A 22,484-nucleotide genomic window follows, 5' to 3' on the forward strand; every position below is an offset into this window, starting at 1 on the left:
TTGGATTGGGGTTGGTGTTGCTCTGTAACGCTCGTGGGCTGAACCGGCTGAACCGCACACACAGTGTCCGTTGGCGGCGTTGGTGTGTGTCATTGGAAGAGCATTGCTTTTAAATGCGGACAACTACCAGGAGACGCCACTGCGGATTAGACAATAACACGGAGTCATGAAAAGAAGGAAAATCTTGTAGCGTGGCAAGACGCGAGAACCGGTAAGACCATAATAATTGGTATCATTCATAAAAGCCCAGCGCGCGGCCACTTTGGCTCGCGCTGTAGTAGTTAGCACTCGAGCTACACGCACAAGCTATAGCTAATGATGTGCTTTTCACAGCTAATTTCGCGTTGCTTTTAGTCGCGATCGCAGCGTCTTGATCTTGACTGTTGTGTCGTGGCAGTACATATAACTGATAATATATTTAACAAGCTAGTTGATGTTAAAACGATGCCGTTTATCGTTAACCGCGGCTCGGACGGTCCAAAAGCTAGCTAACCTACACCTCTAGCATTCACAACAAGCTTTCGGAAAACATGTAAAGCTTGAGTGACAACAATCACTTTATCTTTAGTTTGATTTTTATCAGATTAAGATGGTTTTATTAGACGCTATTTCTGTGGCCTTAAGATGTGTTAATTAGCTGCCAGTGGCTTCCTATATCTGGTCTGCCTGCCTGTGTTGCCTCACATTGGTTACACGTGTCTTGTGCGCCCTTTGAGTTAGCTCGGCGACTCTTACTGTCCATAGATTCATTTCAGTCATAATTCAACATTTCTGTCAGAAAATGCCAGTCCGCCACATCTATCTCATCGACATAGCTTTCATACTACGTAATAAACCATTGTAGCCAGTTGCCCTCCTAACCCTCTGACCCAGGAAATGGACTCTTAAACCTGTATTTACATGTTAATTGCTTTACTTTGTGTTATGGATTCATCGGTGCTGTTTCATTTAAAGTCTTTAAAATGAATATGGATTGCTCATATTTGTTGTTCCTTGTATTTATATTCAGAGGGGAACAAAAACCTAATGGCTCTGATTTGCATTAATGATTTGAAGCATTGTTTTGTCTTGGTATGTTATTCGCAGTCATCCATGCCCTTTTCAATGTTGTGGTTTTCTCTAAGTTTCAAGTTAAAGGTAAACTGTTTTTATGTGTTTTTAGCTGTCCAATTTATCTGGTTTCTAAAGATGAGTTTGCTGTCTTGAGCTGAGAAGATAAATATGACTGTGGCCAATGCAAAGTCAGGCACTGGTGAGACAAACAAAATCTTTTTTTACTTCTTTGAACATTTGAAAGTGTTATTGGTTTATTCCTCCGAGTATTTTGGATCGAGCGTTTATAGCTTCTGTGTGACAAGATGTGCCTGTTGCTGATGTAATGAGTCATCTTTTTTTGTGAATTGGTTCTTTCATTGTCACTCTACATATTCTAGCCCTGCAGAGTACATTTCCCAATACAAATAATAGTATATCTACAGTGTGTCATGTTCCAAATCTTGTTGAAAAGACACAGCTGGTTGACATCTTGTTTTGGTGCTTCATTTTAGCCATGCAACAGATATTGGACAACTTAAAAGACCTTCCAGCAGGGACAGCAGCCAAAGATATTGACCTAATATTTTTGCGGGGTGTCATAGAAAGCCCTATTGTCCGTTCTCTTGCAAAGGTAAGCGGAAAATCAAATCCATTCAAGTCACAATCTGACACAAGACACATGTAGGGTTTTGATACAGAGATCAGCAAAATCCATGTATTTATTTAAGAAAACTGAGAAGTCCTAAGCATTTATTATCAATGTCTTTTTTTTGTTTGATGTACATGCAAAGGCTCACGAGCGTCTTGAGGAGAAGAAACTAGAAGCAGTGCGAGATGACAACATACAGTTAGTGACAGATATTATCTCTTCTATTGGTGATCTTTCTGAGAAAAACGCTGCTGCTGCTGAGCTGGCTAGAATCCTCCAGGAGCCACACTTTCAGGTATCTCTTTATTTTTTGTCCCCGTCTTTGCTCCTGAATTTTTGAGAGACAGCTTTAAATCTTAGAGGATTTGTTACAGCTTGTCACCCACACTTTTTAATTCACCATGAAGTGCATGTGCTGGCTCCACAGGCCCCTCCCATTACAAGCTGTGACACTGGAAGGAGGGGTGTGTGTTCTTGGGCCAATAGTACGCTGGGTTTAGACGGGCAAATGTAGGAGACTGATAAGCATTTTTAGTAAATCATCACTCGCGCTTTTGCACCTTTCGCACTTAGACCAATGCAAGCTTTGAGTGGTCACAACTGGGGTGAGAATGATTCGCTCTGTTTTGCCTCCGAAATGTTGTCTCTGTCTAGCACTACTGATGCGATATGTTTGTATCTCTTTAGTGAGAATCCCAAAATGTTAGCTGTCTTTTTGCATGGAAATCCTAAGCTTCTATGCTCTGTTGCTTTCTGCTTTAGTCTCTGATAGAGGCTCATGACAAAGTCGCTGCAAAGTCCTACGAAATGCCTGCCTCTACAGTCAACCATGATCTTACGACCACTTCCTTCATGCCGGCTGATGCTTTCAGGATTATTGGCATTCAGAAGAAAGCGGGGGAACCATTGGTAAGTTACAGACCACAATTAGTGCAGGATTTGCATACTTTGCTTTGATCAGCCGTCTGCCACATTTGCACATAATGAAAAACCAAACAGCTACATTTTAATTGCATTGTTTTCTTTAGGGAGTTACTTTCCGTGTTGAGAATGGAGAGATGGTGATTGCACGTATCTTGCACGGTAGCTCCATTGACAGGCAGGGAATGCTTCACACCGGAGACATAATCCGCGAGGTGAACGGCCGCGAGGTCAGCTGTAACCCACAGGAGCTTCAGGAGGTGCTAAAGGCGAGCAACGGAAGCATCACACTGAAAGTCGTCCCAAGTTACAGGGACACACCGGCCCCACCACAGGCAAGACTGTTTAGAGTATATTTATAACATGACATTCATTGACGGTGTGAAATGAACACATTAGTTTATGAGTGGGTGTACAATACCTGAGGGTCATTGAATGGTCGCTGACCTGTGTGACCAAAAAATGCTAAGCTTTTGAAAATTGAGACTAGACCATCTATAATTATCACTCCACGTACTATCTGGGACATACACCACTATTTCCTGCGGCACCCCCCACTCCTTACAGTAACAGGCACTGACAGCAGCTGCCATGCGCACACATTGCTTGTAGGACTATTATGTCACCCTCTTGGTTCAAGTGATAAAATAGAAGGGTTTTCACTCAACAATAGGCAATATAAAAATGACAACACATCATATAATTGTTAATACACACAATTTAAAAACATTTCCTGGACTTCATTGCATTATCCACAGTCTCTGCAAATGCATAACATTTGTTAAATTTTAAACTATAGGTCTTTCTGAAACCACACTTCAACTACAATCCAGCCACAGACAACCTGATTCCTTGTAAAGAGGCTGGACTTGCTTTTACCAAAGGAGAAATTCTTCATGTAGTTAATAGAGAGGATCCCAACTGGTGGCAGGTGAGTTGTGGAAATACTGAGTGACATGTACGCTGTAAGCAGTGTTTCCTAAAGTGATATATTTGTCCAGCGTTTTAACATCTCCTCATATTTGTCAAGGCTCGTAAGGTTGTTGGTGACGGCACGGGTCTCATTCCGAGCCAGTTCCTGGAGGAAAAGAGAAAAGCTTTTGTGAGAAGAGACATGGACACATCTGGTAAGGGTCAGTTCCCTAATGTCATACAACGTTACCTCTTCTGCTACATGTCGCCCCCAAGTGGACACCAACAGTTTCAATGCTTTCTTAGGTTTGCTTTGTGGAATACAAATGTCAAAGAAGAAGAAGAAAAAGATTATGTACCTCACTTCAAAAAATGCAGGTGTGAAGATATTCTGTTTTAAAATAAATTCCAGATTTATTGCTAGTGTTAATGCATATCTGTGTGTGTATTTTCATTTTTCCTTCGACAGAATTTGACCGTTATGAACTGCAAATCTATGAAGAGGTGACCAAAATGCCACCTTTTCAGAGAAAAACATTGGTTCTAATAGGAGCTCAGGGAGTTGGCAGACGGAGCCTGAAGAACAGGCTAATTGTGATGAACCCCCTGCGATATGGGACCACTGTTCCCTGTAGGTGTCTCAGTGATGCTGGATAGTTACCTTGAGTTCAGAAGGACACTAACCTTGGCTCCTCTTCAGTTACATCACGGCCGGCGAGGGAGGAGGAGAGAGATGGAGAGAACTATTGTTTTGTGACTCGGGAGAAGATGGAGCAAGACATCAAAGACAGCAGGTACCTGGAGCACGGAGAATACGATGGAAATCTCTACGGCACTAAGATTGACTCTATCCATGAAGTGGTGAAGGCAGGTCGGACCTGCATCTTGGACATTAATCCTCAGGTTTGTTCAAGTACCCATTCAATCTGATTTTTGGAGAGTTTGTAAATCTGACAGTCTTAGTTTTTCCTAGGCTTTGAAAGTATTGAAAACTGCAGAGTTCATGCCCTTTGTAGTCTTCATTGCTGCTCCTGAACTGGACACACTCAGAGCTATGCACAAAGCAGTGGTCGATGCTGGACTTACCACCAAGTTGCTCACAGTGGGTTCACTTGCATTTAAGTACGTTTTGTTTGAGAATAATATGGTAATTACCTTCATTTCCGTTGACAGGAAAATGATCTGAAGAAGACAGTAGATGAAAGTGCCAGAATTCGCCGTGCATACAGCCACTATTTTGATCTGACTATTGTCAATGACAATTTAGACAAAGCTTTTGACAAGCTGCAGGACGTGGTGGAGCGTTTGTTTGAAGAGCCGCAGTGGGTTCCTGTCAGCTGGGTTTACTAATGTGCTCCCAATGGACAGTCCACGCTGCCAGGGCCTGGGACCTGAAGAGTTCATCACGGAAGATCTTTTGCAGCTTGGTGTTTGTGTTAGCACAAGTCTCCTCAAACTGTTGGTGATCACACTATGCAACTCACAACCCATGTAAGTGTACTTATTTATTTGTGCAGTATTTTTAGACTCTGATGGCAGTCATCTTACACTGAGGCAGTATATTTTAAAGATGATTGCGGGGTTTTGTTATTTTGCATTTGAAATTTGAAAACTATTTATCCAGGAAATTAACAAGGGCTCAGTGAAGATATACCTCAATGTTCACGGTTTACACATCACTACAAATAGTTTCCATTAAATGGTATTATGTTCACTAATTTACTTTAATAGTAATGTCAGTGCTCTTTTGAATTTTCCTCAATTTTAGTTATAAGTGGCAACACGAGTTTCTCTAAATTTCTCAGCATTTATTTATTCCAAACATACATGATAGTAAATCGTAAACGTGTAATGGTTTCTTACTTTCACTCATAGGACGTTTTCTTCCCAGTGCTGGGATGGGTCTTTTGTATATTTTACTGTAGTAAAAAATAAATAAAAATAAAACAAAATAAAGAAAATATCTATGATTTAAAGAAGTGGAAGAAAAAAAAAAAAATAATAGACATATTTCAGTACTGTAAAAAAAAAAAAGTCATGATTGAATTTTTATACATTTTACTAAGGATTGATGATTCTGATTTTGCACAAATTGTTTGTTCTATTCAGTGCTATCCTGCCTGTTACTCTTTGTAACCTACACACAATTTCTGCAAAAGTCCACTGCGCTGTTCTTCGAGAATCGTTACTTGTAGATGCATACTGAGTTTGAACTTTAAGCCAATCTTTATAACTTGACTCAAACATTAGCATTGCGTCTTAGTAGATCAGACTTGTGTTGCATATAATTTTGGTTAAGGTAAGCGATTAAGAAAATCTAATGTCATGTCAGTGTTTGTATACATTGTTGTGCAAGATTTAATGCAATATTGATGTGTTAAACTCTTTTTAACTATATGCCATTTTGCATTTATTAGATCTGTTTAGTCAAATCACCATAAGGTTTATGTGAAAGACTTTCCCATAGAATTTAACAGGGTACATCTCAGTTAACTACCCCCTTTGATGTGATCTTACTAAAAAGTAACTGTTTTAAACAAATCTGATATTTCACAGATTGCAAAGATTATGTATTTTTCACACCAATAAATGTTTTTCTAAACAACTTTTTTGTTTCTGTAAGTAACCATTTAGCAATGCAAATCATCACAGATTTCTTCTCAAACGATGGTACCATTGGTGATCCTTATTCATGACATTTCATACTTGGATACTCAGTGAACGGCACTGCCTGACCCAAAAAAACTCCCAACAAATAAGTAATATTTTGTTGGACCACCTTCAGCTTTGAGTACAGCACATCCACTGTAGTGTTTCAGCAATGTCAAAGTGTTGCATTAATTTTTTACCAAGATCTTGTATTGATGATGGGAGAGTGTGACCACTGCACAAAGCCTTTTCCAGCACATCCCAAAGGTTCTCAATGAGGTTAAGATCTGGACTCTAGATGCTAATCCATGGCGGTTTCCTAAAGCCTTGGGGTTGAAGGCAGTGCATCCAAACTCACTTTCCAGTCAAAGGCAAATGTCCTGCCTTGGTCCACAGAGACCTGCTAATGGATTTTTTTTTTGAGACCTGCTAATGGAACACACTTCAGAGGTAAAGGAAGTTGCATCACAAAATAAAAAAGGAAGTTGTGTTTCATGCTGGAAGAGGGAGGGGTCTGCAGAGGAGGGGGATGAAGCGCTGGGGAGTGCAAGTAATATCCCCCCCCCCCCCCCCCCCAAAAAAAAAAAGAATAAAAAGCAGTGAGAGATGATGAAACCGATCTGAATATACAAAATAAAACTCGAAAGGGGGACTAGAAACTTTAGGGGGGAAAAAAATTCAAGATGCTTTCATTCAAATAGATTAAATTAAACAAAACCAAGTCCTTTGCTGCTCCATGAAGCAGTGACATTTGCTTGAATGTTTGAATGAAATAATATACATTTCAAGTGAACAAAACAAATCATAGATTCATTTTTTTCTATTACTGAATACAAATTAGAAGAGAAACTTCGCACATCAATTACCAGAGGCAGGTGTGTAGGAGATGAGGATAAATCCCAGCACACATGAGTAAAAATAATAATAATTCCCGCACTCTGCCAACCTTGCAAAAATAGTCTATTAGGATTTGGTCAACGTTCCTGGGTTCCAGGTCCTGAGACCTTCATCAGGCAAATTGCGGCAAAGGACCGAAACGTTGACCAAATCCTAATAAACTATTTTTTGCAAAGTTAGCAGTGTGCAGGAACTACCATTATCTTTACTCTATTATTGGCTAAAAAGACAAAAACCTAAACCTGGTCATTCAGGATCCAGGCAGTGTATATTATAAGAGTTATTTTCTCTTTTTATCTCTAGTTTTAACAATTCATTGCCTAGCTGGAGCTCAGACCATGGAAGACTTCTGCCGGTATGTACTACTGTACTATGGAGAATGTCTGTTGTTGGAAAACGGGAAGTTATTAAAAATGCATAATCTGCAGGCATGACAGCAAAATATTAATATTCAAAAGTTAAACCACGCCAGGACATGTGTTTATTAAACATGATGGCATGAGCAGAAAATGTGTATACATATACATATAATACTAATAATGAAGATTAAGCCAGACATGAAAAATTGGCAGTGATGTAGAATATATTAAGTGTTACTGTACGAAAGCGGCCAAACCCCTCACAGCGATGCAAAGGATCAAGGGAAGGTTGCCTGCCCCCTGTGGTATCTTTGTCCTTAAGGTGTCCCCATCCTTTGTCAACAACACTTTACAGGAACTGAACAGATGTTGAACTCTTTCATAGTCCTCTTCTGTCAGTGTGTTCATGGCGCTGAGTGGTAACTCTCCACTCCCGAGAGCACATTGCCCCTACAAAAAAACAAAGTTGGGTGACCTCAAATAGCCTCACATTGGAAATACACTTATGCAACTTTTACCTGTGTTTGACTACTTTCTGTTTTGTTAAAGTTATGAATATGCAGCATATTAAGTGAAATTAAAGTATCGCATCAATAGATGGCCTAAAGGTATGCTCTGATTTGTAAAATAGATTTAATATAGCTTCAACAATTTTCTGAATGTCTCTCCCAGCTTTTCCCTTGGACTGTTCCTACTTGCTGTTCTGTCTAATAAGGCATGCAGGCCAAAAAGGGTTTTCTCTTCTTCCTTAGTTAACTTTATAGAGTTCTATTATTATGTACAAATTGTTAAAGGAATAGGCCACCGTTTTTACATACTAAGATATGTTCTTACCTCACTTTAGACGTGTTAATATATCCCCGTCTGGTCTTTGTCCGTGCGCTCTGCCAGGCAAACGGAGCACATACGCAGCCTCTCCCACAAGTCAAATAGCTCCGAAAAAGCTCACGATAGAAGTTACCAAGCTCTTCCACGTGTTCCCTATTTAAATAAAGTTACGTGAAGTGTTTTCATGCGAAGTATATTTACACAGAAATGTAACGTGTCGATTTTATAAGCAAATAAAAAGGGGGACTATATTGTGAGGCGTAATGATACGAGGAGCACAGCGTCCGCGCAGTAACTCCTAAAGACTTCCCCCCGCTCACTTCCGTCAATAACCTTTAGGAGTTACTGCGCGGACGTTTTGCTCCTCGTATCATTACGCCTCACAATATAGTCCCCCTCTTTATTTGCTTATAAAATCGACATGTTACATTTCTGTGTAAATAAACTTCGCATGAAAATACTTCACGTAACTTTATTTAAATAGGGAACACGTGGAAGAGCTTGGTAGCTTCTATCGTGAGCTTTTTCGGAGCTATGTGACATGTGGGAGAGGCTGCGTATGTGCTCCGTTTGCGTGACAGAGCGCACGGACAAAGACCAGACGGGGATATATTAACTCGACTAAAGTGAGGTAAGAACATATTTTAGTATGTAAAAACGGTGGCCTATTCCTTTAAAACCACTGAAAACGTCCAGTTGATCAGTTGTAATGAAGTGCTGAATAATCTATGCATCCCATGTACTGCACAACAATCACATGGTGACCGAGTCCTAAATGGCCCAGGATAATAAGCAAAAGAACTATCAATCGAGCCACTCAGTGTAAGGTGAAAAAGCAACTAACCATGAGCTTCAAGTCTGGAAGCAATATCGGACTGCAGCACGTCTTCAGTAGAGCCAGAGACTCGTCAGGCATCGCTGAAATGGGAAACCGTTCATTAGAACCAAATACAACCGAATAACGATCGCGAAAGCTGCATAAAAGCTGAACTGACCCTCTATGGCGCTCAGAGTGAGATTAAGAGCTTTGATGATGGCGTCCTGGGATTCACCACTCTGTGCAGCTAAATCCAAAATGGCCTGGATTTGCGGTTCATTGGCCCCGTCTGATGCAGCGCCATCATTGCAGCACATGTGGTCCAGCTAAGAATAAGGCAAAATGTAATTCAAGGTACACATTTTGTGATATATAACGACTCTATGTTGTGTTGTTCTTACTGTGTTTTCAAGTGAAGTTACAGCAGCACGATCATTGATAACATCTGAGATTTTCTGGAGCAGTGAAGACTTGAGTTGAGGTGGGAGGGCTGCATGTGCCTCAAATTGCTGATTCAAGTCCTCCAGAGCTGCCAGGCACATATCACACATTTATACCTTTATAGTTTGTTATACACACACTCAACAACAAAATAAAATAAATACTTCAGGACACAACCTAGATTTAACTAACCAAATACTGTAAATAAGAGCTAAGACAATTCATTACTGCATTTTTAAACACTGGTATGTGCCCCAAGAATGTGGTCGGTGTCTCTTTTTGGCCTTTGTTGATATTGAATGTGTGTTAGAGGAGGCTAAATTGTAAGTTAAAACATGTATCGCTCTATGTTGCTCAGTAAAGACAAAGGCCGTTTCCTGGTGCACAACAAGCTCGTTATATAGTGCTGCATGGTATGTCAATTATATGTTACGCTGTGAGAAGAAAACTATTTACCTTTTCTGAAGTGGATTTTTTCAGTAAACTGAGCTGAGGCAGCAGGAACAGCCAACGGATCATGACTATCGACTTCCTCAAACCCTCCATTGGTGCCTGACATCAAACACAGCTCTATGGAAACAGCAAAAACATTCATAACATTCATTTAAAATCACAATTTAAATAAAAACGGTTCATTCCAATAAACAGAAGTGAACGAGATCCAAGCTTCTGACGTAACACTCCAGAACGTCTAGTCCTTTATACATTTTTAAAATACTTTATCAACATTTATTAATTGACTAAAAGTATTATAGATTTAGCCAACCAAATTCTCAATTCTGATTTCCACTTTATAATTTTATTTCTCTTACTAAAGTGTCCATCATGTTTCACTTCTAGTTCCATGAGGGCGTAGGCAAGGGTGGTGTGCGGGGGGATCTCCATTGTAACGTTGCTGTCTTTGCTCAGGCTGGTGTTTTCCTTTAAAGAAACCTAAAGAAATTGGGAACAATGCATTTCTGAATATTATGTATAAAGCTCAAATCAACCAGTTACTTCTTCTGTGTATCATTTTGGGAACTACCATGAACTACCATGTGGTAAATATAGTATTTCAATCCCCCGACCCCCCTCTATTTCACTAAATGCAGAACAGGCATTGAATAATAGAACACTGTCACCACTGGGCCTTACATGAGAACTTACACTCTTCGTGGGCAGCATTTACTACTTCCCATTTCTGTGGTAAGTAAACTAACATCAGTTAACAGTATTTCCCCCTGGTAAACCACATTTTGTAATAACAGTTCAAAATGTAAAGATCAATGAAAAGATAATCACTATTCATAACTTGTAACTGATTAATGGCATCTCAAAATACAATATTAAGCATTATTTTGTCAACGTGGATCATTTTGAGGAAGGTTTTGAGTCAAAACCTTCCTCAAAATGATCCACTCTAATTTAGGTCATTCTAACCTATTTGACCCAACGCTGTGACAAAAATGAATGACCCAAATCTGATCGTCAGCACTTCCTGTACACCTGGCACCAACATGTTATCTCACAACTTCACAATAATAGGACAGATCACCACATGTGTCTGCTGTGACCTTCTTTCAGATGAACATGCCTTTTTGACGGCCGGTCCGCATAAAGTTAAAATGCCTCCACACTGCCCATCTTTCTGCACTTCTTCGATGACAGAACATGGCTGAGTCGTCACGATGCGCTCCTTCACAATCCCAAAAACCTGCTTGCGGTTCACCATTGTCTGATCAACCAAACAATGGGACATATCCAAGCGCCTGAAGAGGGAAAATACAGAATTTACAATAACAATCGACAAATACAGGGATTATCGACCCCTGCTGCCCCCCACCCAAAGTAAGGGGCTCTATATATACAATAATAAGGGCCCCTTCACCAGCTCTGATGGTGCTCGGGCCTAATTAAAAATGATTATAGTCACTATCTTGGTGTTAATATTCAACCAAACTGTCTTGTTTTGAGGCAATTTTATGGATGGACAAAGATCATGTTTACACTTGATCTCGCAGACTAACCTTTCCTTCGAAGTTTTCAGGAGGTTTTGCACATCCAGCTCTTCTTTCTTAAGGCTCCCAAACGATGACTGAAGCTTGGATGTGTCTTTCCCCTCCACACTGACCTTGTTTTGGATAAAGCTTGCGTCGACTTTAGCTTGGATGTGGTCTCCATATGTGCCATTGTACTTGATGAATTCTACCTCTGTGATGACTGTGAATAAAAAAGTTAAATTAAACCAACAGACAAGGCGTAACAAATAGGCTGCTTTCATTATTTAAATTCACACACAAGAACGTGGGTCAAGATAACTCTATGTTTTAAATAATTTTCCACAAATGTTGAACCTGATCCTTTGCTCCATAACCTTTATTTTAAAGACCTTGTGATTTTTACTTTTTTGAGAAGTTTTGTAAAAGCAGACATTTGTGAAAAAGACCTTTGAGGGTTGTGAATCTAATAAAAAAAAATACATATATATATTATTGGTTGTAAACAAGCAGGCTAGTTGTTGTTTACATATTGCTCTCTGTTGTAAATCACAAACATAAACTAATGTTTGTGGAAAAACAGGGATGTTAGAAATGTGTTAGGAAAGAGTTTAACTTTGGACCACAACTGTTTTTTTTTTTTTTTTTCACTTGCTCCCTTTAATTGTTTGTAAAATAAATCAGTAATAGGGTCTTTAAAATCCCATGTTATAAACTAACAGATAGCACTTTAATGGGATATGTTTAGGCTTAGGGAAGCCTAAAGACAGAATTGCTTCAGAACACAAAAACTACTGCATTTTGACATGTGAATCATATACTGTACTACATAATTCTCACCTGCCCTCATGTTCAATCTTAATTTATATATCAGAGATTATAATAAAGATACGCATGGAGATTACCTGGTTGTATGGGTGTGTCCCCCTCTAAAATGTCATTGAGGGTAAAGTCAGTGGGAAGATACTTTGATTTCTGCCAGAAATGTCTTTTCTTCTTTATAACCACGGTCAAAATAGCAATCGAGTCATTTGGGCTGGAGACCGGGATGAGTGAACCACCGGGATCCACCTCCTCTACAAAGTTCCTTGTAGCTGTGGCAAACATCTTAGAACTGCAGATACAAACAGGTCAAGTGAAAACAACACCGAGCAAAGTGCAGACAATTACAACATCAATATATAGTTAGTTGACAAGAGAGCGTCAGTAGAGGCGTATTAACCATGTAATAACCGGCTTGTTGTGGACAAAATCCCAGTACTTCGCTGTGAATTTGCTAATCTTATGCTATGTGTTTTTATTGAGCACATGGAGCCAATAAATCGAAAGTTAATCTATAATCGAAATGATCAATGCAGATCTTACCGCTTGTAGTTTGCACTTTGCAGCAGGACGGAGTCAACCCAAGCTTAGTAAGAGACCTTCACCATAACAAGAAGTAACCTGCGATTTCAGCCGAGTGTTTTGAACAAAGAGTGAGACTCGCCCCTTTTCAGTGACGCCTTTCTTACAACAGGAAGCATGGTCTGTCTACCCAAACAAATTACAAAAACAAAATTATAATTATAATAACGATATATCATAAAACAACTGTCTTGAACTACAACGTTACTACCGTACAAAAAAACGTGCACATGTACATTTATAATAGTTGCTATAACAACCGGAGGCCCTCTAGTGGTAGCCTTGGTGCAGTGCAAATTAGAAGCAGAAAATATGTAGCATTAGATTCATCATTAAATTCTATTGTCACATGCTGGGTAAGGTGTAGGGAAAAAAATAGTTTGGACCTTTTTGTTTGCTTGTTTAGGACGACAGTGGCGCAAGAGTTGGGTGGGTCATCCTATAACCAGTAGGGTGACAGTTCCTGGGCAATTAAGATTACTTGACCCAACTTGCCTCCAGTGTCTTTGTGCATTAGTGTGATATGAGTGAGAATGGGTGAGTGGTTCCTTGATGTAAAGCGTTTTGAGTGACTAACTCAGGTGGAAAACTGTATGAATTGATACCGTTTACCATTATCCCCATTGTCTAGTCCGGTTCAATCCAAAACATGCACAGTAGGATGATCCTCCAGGTAAAACTGTTCTGACAAAACAAAAAAAATCCGGGGTCAAGATCTGGAAATGGGTCCCTGGGTGCATTATTGGCCACCCTTTGACAGGTTGGCACTGGTTGCAACTGCAGGCTGTGGCTGCATGGGTGAAATCCAGACAAAAAGATAGGATTTGTTGAACTGGTGTGACATTTGGAGGTGGGTTCCTTAGCGTTACACTCAGCTGCCCATTGCTCCTTAGAGGTTTCCCCAGCGGCTTAATGGGCCAAATGCAGAGTACGAATTTTGTATAATGGTAAATAAAACACCTTAGTTTACTTGTTGATTTATTTGCTAAAGTCTGTGGTTCTGCAGTAGTTAAAATCTAAAATGAGGAGTCAGCAACAGCAATAAAATGTATGGTGGAGTCATTTATTGAGTTAAAATGACTTCATAAAACAGCTCATGGAGCAAAGTTTAAGACACGTCAGTTTGACAGTTCATGTTATCGATACGGTTGCATTGAATGAAATGAATAATGACACGGCGCTACAGATGCTTTTCGCTCAGAACGGAAAGAATTGGTTGAACATCTTTGCAAAATGACAGAAACGCAACTAATGAAACATGATAACCATTAAGGCATAAGGCAGATGCAGAATAGTTTGTGTATATGTAATGGCAGACCGATATCAGTTCATTTCAGAGGTAGTCCATGAAGAAAAGAACAAACAGCCAGAAAAATTTAACTACTTTAAGCTCACAACAGTCCATTAAAAAAAATGTCTATCTATCTATTATTTAGTACATTTTGTTGATTACATTCACTATGGTAACTTTGTCAATATACAGTATACTTGCATAAAATGTGTATAACGTAAAAGCACTTGTATTTAAGGCCATACATGATGAATTGCAACAAAGAAACCAAATACTGAAGTTGATCTGGATCACAGCAGAAAGAGCTTGTCCAGGCGGGCCACAGTCACCACAGAGCGGGGAAGTCTATGTGAGAAAAGCCTGGGTCCGCTCTCAGCTCCCAGTATGTGTTGTTACTGACCCAAGTGTCGTCCTTAGATTTCCTATGAGTAAAATATGATACAAATCAATAATGAAAAGTCTCAAGATACAGTATGAATGAAATAAATCCTATACAGTGCGTTCAGAAAGTGTCCATACTTCTGTTATTTATGAATATGTTATCATGAAGGCTAAACATTTTCGGATTCTTCTTAATTGTTTAAACACGGCTTATATAAAGGCTGCACATTTCTGTATTATGGACAATGAATGGAAATGAATATATATGATTGTAAAAAAATTCAAATCGAATAATAATCTTAAGTCTGAAAACTTTACAAAGCCACTGTGCTCATACCCAAAGAATCTGGGTTGATGTGCAACATGGTTCTCCTCGAGTATTTTACGTTGCTCTCTTTGCATTTCTTCAATTCGCTGCTTCTGCTCCTCAGCCTCCTCCAACTTCCCTTCCTCCAGCAGTCTGCAAAAGCAAATGTTCAGAACAAATATTCAGGCCAACTTTCAATTTCTCACCATGTTTAGCTTTTCATTTTTTGCTTCATTGTGAAACCAAAAGGTGACAGACCTGTGAGCACAATCTGTCAATCTAGAAATGCTACATAAAAGGATGGAGCCTGTTCTGTTCAGAGAGTTTTAAAATATACCAACCTGACAATGCTGCAGCTATTTCAACACAAAGTGATAAAAACAGAATGTTCATCTCTTGGTCAAGTTTATTTAAGCTTACAAATGTCAACGCTTGATCAAATGTTCATCTCAGATCTGACTCTGACTGAAGTTAATTTTAGATATCTATTTTTGCACCTGATCTAAAAAAAACAAACATCTGTAGCTTTAGATTTCTATATTAAGCATTTGTTCTTACTTTTGGTCCACCCGCAGTCTGGTGTCTGTCGGCGGTAGCAGCAGTTTCAGTGAAGGATGCAGCTCATTCAGCTCAATGGCAAACTTGGTGAAGCCGTAGTACTTCTGATAATCTACAGGAATTGAACCTGAAGTGCAGTTAAAAGGTATCATCAACATTCATAGAAATAAACACGCAAAGCACACATTGCTGCCTAAAACCAGAGATGAGAACGCTCCGAGACTTTTACACAATAGCAACAACATTTCAGAGCATCGCACCATCCGACAAGCTGTGCTGCCAGTCAGACAGAATTTAATTCAGCTTTATACAATGGTCTGGGTGAATATTCCATTCTGGAGGGTGTAAGTTAAAAAGTGTTAATCTGCACCTATAGTCCGGTAACAGTTAAATCGTTCTATATCACTCCACTGCAGCTGTTTACATAATAACGCTAAACAATTGAGCTGGATCTAGCTTCAGGTAAAACAGCATAAAAAGTGAAGTAACTCCTGCCCAGGGGTCTCATTTATAAAGATTGCTATGCACAAAATGAGGCCAAAACTAGCCGCTCGTCTGCGCCAAAGATGGTATTTATAAAAAACAAACTGAACGTGAAACATTGAGCTCCTTCACGCAAACTATAGCTGCTGTATGAGGTACGCACTTTTCAGAAACACTGCTAAGAGAGAAGAGGTGAGCGGAGTAAAGCAGCGAGGGGAAGCCAGTTTGAGGAAGTCCTGTTAGTCACTAGTTCATTTGAACTTTCTTTTTTTTCTTTCTTCAGTGTCTGCGTACATTGATGTATGAATGATAGTGCAAATGGGTGACTGGTTCCTTACTGTAAAGCGCTTTGGGCCTGCTAAAGGTAAAGCGCTATATAGGTTAGAGTTCATTTACCATTTACCAAATGGCACTGGCCTCTCCTCCCTCCCTCCCTCCCTCCCTCCCTCCCTCCCTCACTCACTCACTCACTCACTCACTCACTCACTCACTCACTCACTCACTGACCTCTCCTGACTCACAACACCCAGACACTGACCTCTCCTCACTCACAACACCCGGACACTGACCTCTCCTCACTCACACCACCCGCACACTGACCTCTCCTCACTCACAACACCCGGACACTGACCTCACTCACACCACCCGCACACTGACCTCTCCTCACTCACAACACCCAGACACTGACCTCTCCTGACTCACAACACCAGGACACTGACCTCTCCTGACTCACAACACCCAGACACTGACCTCTCCTCACTCACAACACCTGCACACTGACCTCTCCTGACTCACAACACCCAGACACTGACCTCTCCTCACTCACAACACCTGCACACTGACCTCTCCTGACTCACAACACCCGGACACTGGCCTCTCCTGACTCACAACACCCGGACACTGGCCTCTTCTCACTCACAACACCCGGACACTGGCCTCTCCTGACTCACAACACCCGGACACTGACCTCTCCTGACTCACAACACCCAGACACTGACCTCTCCTCACTCACAACACCCGGACACTGGCCTCTCCTGACTCACAACACCCGGACACTGGCCTCTTCTCACTCACAACACCCGGACACTGGCCTCTCCTGACTCACAACACCCGGACACTGACCTCTCCTGACTCACAACACCCAGACACTGACCTCTCCTCACTCACAACACCCGGACACTGGCCTCTCCTGACTCACAACACCCGGACACTGACCTCTCCTGACTCACAACACCCAGACACTGACCTCTCCTCACTCACAACACCCGGATACTGGCCTCTCCTGACTCACAACACCCGGACACTGGCCTCTTCTCACTCACAACACCCGGACACTGGCCTCTCCTGACTCACAACACCCGGACACTGACCTCTTCTGACTCACAACACCCAGACACTGACCTCTCCTCACTCACAACACCCGCACACTGACCTCTCCTGACTCACAACACCCAGACACTGACCTCTCCTCACTCACACCACCTGGACACTGACCTCTCCTAGCTCACAACACCCGGACACTGGCCTCTCCTCACTCGCACCACCCGGACACTGGCCTCTTCTCACTCACAACACCCGGACACTGGCCTCTCTTCACTCACAACCTGGACCGAACTGCTGCTTCATCCTTCACAAAACCCGAGCTCACGTACAGCGTGCACAATGAAGGAATGAAATGCCCCGCAGTTTAGCGGGTTGTAATAGGCAACATGAGTTTGTTTGATTGATGGGATGTGCAGAAAGATGCCAATAGGTGTGATCAGAGAACCAGAGTTCACTCTTCAATAAAGATCCCAAGCCTGTGATGCCTCTGCCCAAACTGCTGCAGCGTCTGCCTCTCCCTCTATGTCCCTCACTCATTACTGCCTCATGTTTAGGGAAATTTCATTCATAATTCACTTTGGCAGAGGGCGTGTCGTGATGTCTGCAGCTTTTTTTTATGATCAGTGTGTACGCAGGGATTTATAAATCGGAAAAAAACTTTGCATACAGAATTTTGCATTACTTTCCTACGCACAAAATCAGAGTCTCACACACATTTTGATAAATGAGACCCCAGGACTTAAAAAGAAGCAAACAGGCCCCAGTGAACAGTTTCAGTTTGTGGGACCGAGGCACAAGGTGTCAATTCTGAGAACTAAACGTCCATTTATTTCTGTAAATGGACACCTCATTAGGTATTATCCTTTGCATAATTTAGCTGCGAAAAACGGAACTATTAATGAGCCACTGAAATTCAGCAAAAATTCACTTCTAAAACTGTAAGCATGAACTATAGTGAAGGTCTTACTTGCTCTCCAAACACATGTGGCTGACGGAGGATCTCCACAATAGACCGCCTCATGCCATTTCCCAAAAAGTCTATGGACAACTTTTCCTTTTTGATCAGTGACAGTTCCTTCCACTTCATTAACACTTGAGTTCCAGTATTTAGCCTGCAAAAAGCAAAATCAAATTAATGATGGTTCAGGAAGTATTTATAACCCACTATATTAAAAATTGATGAACATTGAGCTAATGCGAGTGATGAAATGGGTCTGCAGTTTTTGTTCAAGGAATCTTGAATCTTTTTGCCACATATACACTTTTGTTATTTCTTTTTTCATATTGATTCAAAAGTCAATTTAAAATTGTAATCTATTTTTGTACAGTTTTACAAATGGAAAGCAGTGTATGGTTATAGTATCAGACCGCTACACAACTGAACAGAAGGAATTCACAAAGGCTTGAAAATATTCTGAACCCACTGTAAGAACATTGTCTTCTACAAAGGCTTATAGCAGCATTGTAAGGCCAGGCAGAAACTTCCTTATGCTGTGAAAGACCTCCTCGGCCCTCTGTCTGTCAGTGCTGGAGTATAATGAGCCATGGGGGTGCATAATGAAATCTGACATGTCTTGGCTTGCCGTCCAGTGCAGCTTCAGGAGGCGTTTCCAAAGGCAAAAGCCAAAGCAATTAACCTTCTCTTTTCGGTGAAGGCATCAATCTGACCAAACACAACAAACTCAGACAGTTTTGTGTGGGCAAGCAGGCTGCATCTGTGTTTGCAGATTGATAAAGTGACGTCCTGGGCGACTTGATGCATTTGGGGTAAAACAACATGATCACGAACATAAAACTAGACTTATGGTTTGGTACAAACAAGCATTTTTGTAAGTACAAAGCATAAAAAAAACAATAGTACATGCGTTGTTTTGTTTTTTGTCAAAGCAGTGCCCTTAATTGTTTTTTTCCACAATCTGAGACCAGTCCAGACACTGTCATCTAGAGCCTGATGCAGCTATAGAAGAAGAAGAAGAAAATAGAGTGATGCAGCCCGCTCATTCATTTTGTTCAGGCAGGCAACTGGCCTCTTTTTTGGGACATGTTTAATCAGGTTGTGTCTTCTGGGACCAAAGACAGCGGGGCCTTAATGGCATGTACAGAATGTACAGTATATTGACTGACCTTCACAAAGGTGATCTTGCACTGACAAACATCGCTGCTGGTGTTTCTGATGCTGATCTCTCCATAGTGCTCGATCCAGCGCTGGCCACTGAGGATGTTGTGAACACAGGATGTCACTTTGTTCCACTCGTAGTGATCTCCAAATCTGGAGAAATACATTTATTGTTACCCATATTAGATAAATAATATGATATAATATTATTTATTATATGATATAAATAATATAAATAATAAACTAAGTAAATATAGACAAAATTGGGAAGGGAGGAACCTACCCCGGCAAAGTAACATGAGTTGTACCAATGGGAACTATCTCCATGGACTTCCCCCAAAACTTATTCTTGCACCTTAGATCTACAACAACCATGGCATTAAGACACATGTCTAAATTTTATTTTGTAATGCTGTTTGCACCTTCACCTTGCCAGAAGATGAAGTTTTTAGACTCTGCATGACAGGCTGAGATTGGCGGATGGTGACTAACCTGAGGGAAAATAAAGAAAAAACTCAATGCCCAAACCATATAATACATGCACGGTGTGTTACAGTCATACTTGTTCAGCGAGGAAGCGGAAGCCTCTATCTGGCCTGTCACATTCATACGTCTCCCCAAGGACAGGGTTAAAAGGCTTTCCCCCAGTGCGGTAGTAGCTGGAGGCGTAACCTGATACAACAAACGTGGCAATGTAGACCTACGCAAATAAATACATTAAAAAAAATGCTATTAGAAAATAGTTTGCATTGGATTTATTTACTTGAGATTTTTTTCTGTACTTTAGACTGAGACATGCACAGTGAGACAGACAAACAGTGGTTGTGCTACTGTATGTAATCAGAGCAGAAATATACTAATGCAATAACAAAGTAGTGTGAGTTAGATTACAGTGTACAGTTAAAGCGGGTTGTGTTATGACAGGTGTTATCATGTCCGTCAGTACCATGCGTTGGAAGGGGTCCTGGGTGCTAGCGGCCCGGTCCAGCAGCTCGCTGTACTCCAGCTCCTCACACAGACGCTGGAGGGTGTTAAGCGGCTCGTTCAGGTGCACAGGCATGGCCACTTTCGACAGGTCTTTGCCGATGTTGTTCCGCAGGATGTTCCACAGGCTGATGGTGCTGTTGTTGGGACTGGGAGAGGGGAGACAGGCCCTGCGCTGATACCGGACAGTGCCGTCTTCAGCTAAACATGGCATGGAGTTAAAGTTAGGGTTAGGTTTAGGGTCAGGGGTAATTAAGGGTTATGATGAGGGTTGGGAATGGCTCAATTCTCAAGAAATTTTGCTCATGTACAAGCAATAGCTGCAGGTGGAATAATACATTTAACATGGCAACTCAGTGAGCTGCATCCTTCCTGTATAATTCAAAGTAGCAATACCACGGAAGAAATGAATATCAAAACCCACAAATAAAAACACATGCAAATAAGATGTAGATTTTCTTAAAACAATGCGAGTAAAACAGCGCTTTTTATGTAAATAAACACTCACCTGAACTTGATCTTTCACATTCGGTCTCGTTGCTGAAGTTGTCCATGGAAATATTGTCACTGATGTCACTGATGTATGAGTCATCCTCTGACACCTAAAACACATGAAATTTTGATCACACTGACAGTACAAACCTCCATGGCAGATAGCGATTTTGTTTTCCTGTCAGCAGAAGATCTAACATGCCAGAGATAGATGTTCCCCTTGGTGTCTGTGGCAAATCTCCTTTTCCGTTTGATGTATTTTTAGAACCAAATAATTAACTTCCATTTTGTTTCCTGTGGGCCAAACTTGTCTTTTAAAGGGCTTGATATGGCCTGGAAGAAAGTGGTGATGATGTATTTATGAAGGTATGGATTATAGCTCATTTGTGCCAAAAGTTGGCAGGAAGACCAACCCAGTATTTCCAGCAAAATAGCAAAATGAAAGGGATATTAATATTGAACTTGCAAATTATCTGTCTATCTTCTTCCACTTTATCCAGGGCTGGGTCAAGAAGTCAGCAGTCCCAGCCCAGACTCCCTCTCCACACATACTTGCTCCAGCTCTTCTGGAGGACCTCGAGGCGTTCCCAGGCCAGGCTCCCTATGGAAATGCCCTATTTATATGAAAAATGTTTTCAAACTGAGCTGTTTTGGCCTTTCAAGGACGAAAAGTTGGAACCGCGGTTTTGATTTAGATTTGGACATATTTTAAAACATTTTTGGGTTTATTTATTTTGGTCGGGACAGAGTTAATGAACACACACAGAACATGAGGAAATCTAGGCAGACACGGATAAAACGTGGGACATAGAAAAGGCCCTGTCCGGCCGGGAACTGAACCCTTCTAGCTGTGAAGCACAAGTGCCAACCGCTGTGTTGTCCAATCCATACTTTTCATATCTACTTTAGATATTTCTGCTATTTGCTTCGCTCACTATGCTCTAATACTTACTGCTGTTCCTGTACTTCCATGTAGCAACAATGCACTCACCTCATTTTCAGAAGAACTTGCTGACACCAGAACTTCATGTGCATCAAAGAACTCAGACAAAGATTCGGCAATCGAGGCGCGGCTCTCGTTTGAAACCTGGTGCACGAGATGATGGGACTCATCCACAGACTCCTGTTTCTAGGAGACAACATGACCACAGCTAAGAACTCCAGCTTGAACCACAGGGTCACTGCATTCAGACAATGGCACACATGTCCCTATAGAATTATATGCTTTAATTGCATTTCATTTGATTACCATAATTAGTCTGCAAAACTCATTTATCTGAAATGAAAACAAGACACAAGCCGGCTCACAGATTTGTATGCACTGTAGAGCACAATAATTAGTCAGCGGAGAATATCATAAGATGTACTCTAGCTCCGCGCCGTGTCATGAACAAAGTCTCAGGGACAAGATTAAGTGGATCACTTTGCATTTTCTGCTCAGTAACTCAGACGGTTATGACAGAAGAAACAAACAAAAAACATTTACACAATTTTGGAAACAACCTTAGTGTAATTCTTTTGTCTGGCAAGTATATTATGATTATATTTTTGATTTGACAGAAGACTGCAATGTGAACTGCTAAACTAATACAAGAATCACATGCATTTTAGGTAATAATTTCAGGTAATAAATACAGGTAATAAATTCAACGAGTGCTGTT

The 22,484-nt window shown here is 40.9% G+C and overlaps 3 protein-coding genes across 5 annotated transcripts in view; 1 reads left to right on the forward strand and 2 right to left on the reverse strand.

Moving 5' to 3' along the window:
- The first annotated feature begins 1,109 nt into the window (after positions 1-1,109).
- On the forward strand, positions 1,110-6,096 carry pals2a (protein associated with LIN7 2, MAGUK p55 family member a). The gene is made up of 12 exons (XM_079560881.1): positions 1,110-1,252; positions 1,548-1,666; positions 1,827-1,979; positions 2,447-2,593; positions 2,713-2,940; positions 3,405-3,536; positions 3,636-3,732; positions 3,824-3,895; positions 3,987-4,148; positions 4,218-4,420; positions 4,491-4,619; positions 4,691-6,096. The coding sequence occupies exons 1-12, from the start codon at positions 1,222-1,224 to the stop codon at positions 4,865-4,867; spliced, it is 1,650 nt and encodes a 549-aa protein (XP_079417007.1). The 5' UTR covers positions 1,110-1,221; the 3' UTR covers positions 4,868-6,096.
- Positions 6,097-7,539: 1,443 nt separating this feature from the next.
- Positions 7,540-12,966, reverse strand: gsdmeb (gasdermin Eb). Its single transcript, XM_079561467.1, has 10 exons — positions 12,850-12,966; positions 12,390-12,598; positions 11,515-11,707; positions 11,082-11,256; positions 10,321-10,441; positions 9,965-10,078; positions 9,469-9,596; positions 9,246-9,393; positions 9,095-9,168; positions 7,540-7,872 (listed from the first exon to the last, which is right to left on the reverse strand). The coding sequence occupies exons 2-10, from the start codon at positions 12,589-12,591 to the stop codon at positions 7,657-7,659; spliced, it is 1,371 nt and encodes a 456-aa protein (XP_079417593.1). The 5' UTR covers positions 12,592-12,598; positions 12,850-12,966; the 3' UTR covers positions 7,540-7,656.
- Positions 12,967-14,024: 1,058 nt separating this feature from the next.
- The window catches only part of osbpl3b (oxysterol binding protein-like 3b), a 32,744-nt gene continuing 24,284 nt past the window's right edge, over positions 14,025-22,484 (reverse strand). The window contains exons 13-23 of one of the 3 annotated variants that reach the window (XM_079561787.1): positions 21,815-21,946; positions 20,840-20,933; positions 20,294-20,532; positions 19,910-20,047; positions 19,776-19,839; positions 19,631-19,709; positions 19,356-19,500; positions 18,199-18,343; positions 15,426-15,552; positions 14,898-15,020; positions 14,025-14,601 (exon numbers count right to left, since the gene is read on the reverse strand). In XM_079561787.1, the coding sequence (XP_079417913.1) occupies positions 14,505-14,601; positions 14,898-15,020; positions 15,426-15,552; positions 18,199-18,343; positions 19,356-19,500; positions 19,631-19,709; positions 19,776-19,839; positions 19,910-20,047; positions 20,294-20,532; positions 20,840-20,933; positions 21,815-21,946 (1,383 nt within the window). In that variant the 3' untranslated portion in view covers positions 14,025-14,504. Of the gene's footprint in view, positions 14,602-14,897; positions 15,021-15,425; positions 15,553-18,198; positions 18,344-19,355; positions 19,501-19,630; positions 19,710-19,775; positions 19,840-19,909; positions 20,048-20,293; positions 20,533-20,839; positions 20,934-21,814; positions 21,953-22,484 lie in introns of all 3 variants that reach the window. The other 2 variants (XM_079561788.1, XM_079561786.1) reach the window with 2 other exon arrangements.

This window comes from Gobius niger, assembly GCF_951799975.1.
Source record: "Gobius niger genome assembly, chromosome: 8".
Lineage (NCBI taxonomy): Eukaryota > Metazoa > Chordata > Actinopteri > Gobiiformes > Gobiidae > Gobius > Gobius niger.